Here is a 3,091-nt window from a genome sequence, read left to right as displayed (position 1 = left end):
GCCATAAAGAATGATAAAATTATGGCATTTGCAGGCAAATGGATGAAATTGGAGAATATCATGCTAAGTGAGATAAACCAATCTCAAAAAACCAAAGAACTAATGATATCGCTAATAAGTGGATGATGACACATAATGGGGGATGGGAAGGGTTAGTGTTAGGGTTAGGGAGGTGGGCAAGAATGGAGGAAGGAAGGACTGTATAGAGGGAAAAGAGGAGTGGGAAGGGTGGGAGGGAAGGGAAAAAATAACAGAATGAATCAAACAATATTACCCAATGTAAATTTATGATTACACAAATGGTATGATTTTACGCCATGTACAAACAGAGAAACAACATGTATCCCATTTGTTTACAATAAAAAATAAATTAATTAAAAAAAAATAAAAAATAAAAGACGACAAGTATGCCTTGCTCATCTTCTGACCACATGTCTGATTTTGGGGGCACCACATTATTTCTAACACCATCTGGAATACAGTCGTGGCTATTTTTCCTTAATGCTCTTAACTTGTCTCTTTGTTAAAAGGCTGTCCAGGTCACACAAGGTCCATATGCAAACATTGACATTCTTCTTCCTCATAGACAGTGAGAGCTTCACACATTCTGGTGATGTTTTCTCTATAATTTGCTTACTTAATTTATCTAGGTCTTAGTTTTCTCTACTGCAATCAGGGGATAGTAGTACTACAATTCTCACAGCACTACTATGGTAATTAAGAGTTAATATATACATATAATGTGCATGTTCACAGAGACTAGCTGCTACTCTTATTTTTTCATTGTGATGTGCTTTATAAATTTGCATGTCATCCATGTGCAGGGGCCATGCTAATCTTCTCTGCATCCTTCCAATGTCAGGATATGTGCTGTCAAACTGAACACTATTATCAGTCTCACCACATCAACTCTGAGACAGATAGTGTCTCTATTTTACAAATGAAGCCAAAAGAATTAGGCCATTATTTGGAGGCCACAAGGCCAACAGAAGGAAAACCTGGATATGAAATAGATCTGTGTGTTTCCAAGACATCTGAGCTCTCTCCTGTACTGACTCCTGATTAGCTACTGCTACCTTTTTACCTTCACTATGGATTTATCAACAGATAAAAATAAAATTATTTTGAAAAAATCACATATGAAAATGCAATTGAAAAGAAATACATGGAGAATAAAAGGTACAATTATGATTAGAATTAACATTGAGGGAATCTCATTATTCTTATTTATGTTTGTTGCTCTAATAAAGGAAATGATCATAGCAATGATTATAGCAGGCACATCAATGGAGTTGTACTTATGCAAGATTTTTCTTTTGCTATGACTAAACAGAATAATTCTTCCAAAATGCATTTTTCCAGTCAAATGTGAACACACTTTGTACACTTATGGTCAGTGAAAGATATCTGCTTTGGACAGGCACAGTAACAAAACGGCCCACCTATTATTCAGCATGTTTTCTCTGGGGGTTGGGGGCTGGGAATTGAAGCCAGGGGCATATAAACCCTGAACAACAACCCCAGCCCTTTTTAGATTTCATTTTGAGACAGCATGTCACTAAATTGCTTAGGGCCTCATTTAGTTGCTGAGGTTGGTATTGAACTTGCAATCCTCCCACCTCAGCCTCCTGAGGCAATCGGGTGACAGGTTTATTCCACTGCACTCAGCTTGACTTAGCATCTTCACAAAGAACAAGTGTTAGCATCCCCAGAAAGAAAAATTCCTTACATGTTTTTTTCTCAACATAACAAATTTTTGGAAATTCAGAAATAAAGTGGAATGACAAAATGGATTACCCAGCACTGCATAAACATTTCCTCTCCTTCCCCAATGTGAATTGGAAGAACTTGATTATCCGTCTTTCAGTGCTGATTAGCATCAAAGCACTGATGGTGGCATAGCCGTTGCCCATCAGCATCTGAACCCCAAGGTGAACTGAATCCTTCTTTGGCATTTCTTCAGAAGAAGAGGAGACACTACAGTCCATGAAGTACATGACCACAAAGAAGCCCATGAGCAGCAGGATGGTCCTGGTGGCCCTCAGCTCTGGGGATGCTCTTGGAGACAGGCTGGTGCTGTGAAGGTGCTGGCACTGCCTCTTATGCCTGCACAAGAGGGTCACCATGTACACACTTGAAAGGGCCATGAGCCCTATGAGGAAAATATCCCGGAGTATTCCTATCAGGGAAAAGAAGGTCTTGAAGTAGTGACCTGTGGGGGAAATAGAGCAGGATTCAGAGGCAAAGGCAAAACCTGATGTCGCGTTGGTGGGGCCTCCCATGGAGACTAAAATACGAACATTAATGAACATGTTGAACACCCAGAGAATGAGAAAACAACTCAGACTCTGCTGTGGAGATGTCAGCTTGAACTTTGCCAGAAAGGAGCTTCTGGGGCTGAGGGTGATGGCCTGAAGGACACTCAGCAGGCAGGTGGTGCTAACAGACAGGCTCCTCATCAACCTGTGCAAGTAGACAACTGCTTTACATGTTGTGTTATTCCAAATGTTCTTAACCCCCATAATGTCAATATCCAGGAATGCCCTGATTATTAGCATCAGCAGGTGAATGAGAGCCAGGTGAGCGATGGTCAGATCAGTGGTCTTGGGCCTGTGCTGGGGAAGAAACGTGAGGATGTGGAAGAGAAGCAGGAAGACATTGGCTGTGATCCCAATGACAATTTGGGAGGAAAAGGCATATCTTACAGCAATAAAAATGTACAGGGTGTTGCTTTTGTTCATCTCTTTCTGATGAAAGGTAGTACATAATCTGTGTCTGAGAAGAAAATGAAGATAAATTCTCTTCATCACAATTATTACCAGACTCAGTATTCCCACCCACCAAGAATGCCCACATCAAAATATGGGGATAACTTTTAATGTGTGGTTTTCAAACTCTCCCAATGTTCAATACATCTTCTTAACTCTATTGTTCTTCATGGATAGGACAACTGTGAATTTGTATTTGTGTGCAGTAACCTGATAAAAATCTGAGTACGTAGCATCTTATGTGAATTCAAAAGAGGCAGATTGCAGGATTGTCCAAATAGAACTCTCAAGGAAAGAGTGTCTACAGGTTGGCCACATACAGT

The 3,091-nt window shown here is 40.2% G+C and overlaps 1 protein-coding gene and 1 non-coding gene across 2 annotated transcripts; both read right to left on the bottom strand.

Annotated features, from left to right (window-relative positions):
• Positions 1–779: 779 nt before the first annotated feature.
• LOC124971249 (U6 spliceosomal RNA) lies at positions 780–886 on the bottom strand. Its single transcript, XR_007106304.1, has one exon. It is a non-coding gene; the product is annotated as a U6 spliceosomal RNA (small nuclear RNA).
• Positions 887–1,793: 907 nt separating this feature from the next.
• On the bottom strand, positions 1,794–2,741 carry LOC124971137 (vomeronasal type-1 receptor 90-like). The gene has a single exon (XM_047534926.1). It carries the CDS (start codon positions 2,739–2,741, stop codon positions 1,794–1,796), a length of 948 nt encoding a protein of 315 aa, XP_047390882.1.
• Between the last annotated feature and the right edge of the window lie 350 nt (positions 2,742–3,091).

Source organism: Sciurus carolinensis, chromosome 19 (assembly GCF_902686445.1).
Source record: "Sciurus carolinensis chromosome 19, mSciCar1.2, whole genome shotgun sequence".
Taxonomy (NCBI): Eukaryota; Metazoa; Chordata; class Mammalia; order Rodentia; family Sciuridae; genus Sciurus; species Sciurus carolinensis.
The sequence above is the reverse complement of the archived record's forward strand: the minus strand, read 5'-3'. Positions and strand labels throughout refer to the sequence as shown.

What these genes read in the sequence shown, in the direction of transcription:
- LOC124971137 (XM_047534926.1), bottom strand. Translation starts at nt 2,741, where the DNA reads ATGAACAAAAGCAACACCCTGTACATTTTTATTGCTGTAAGATATGCC.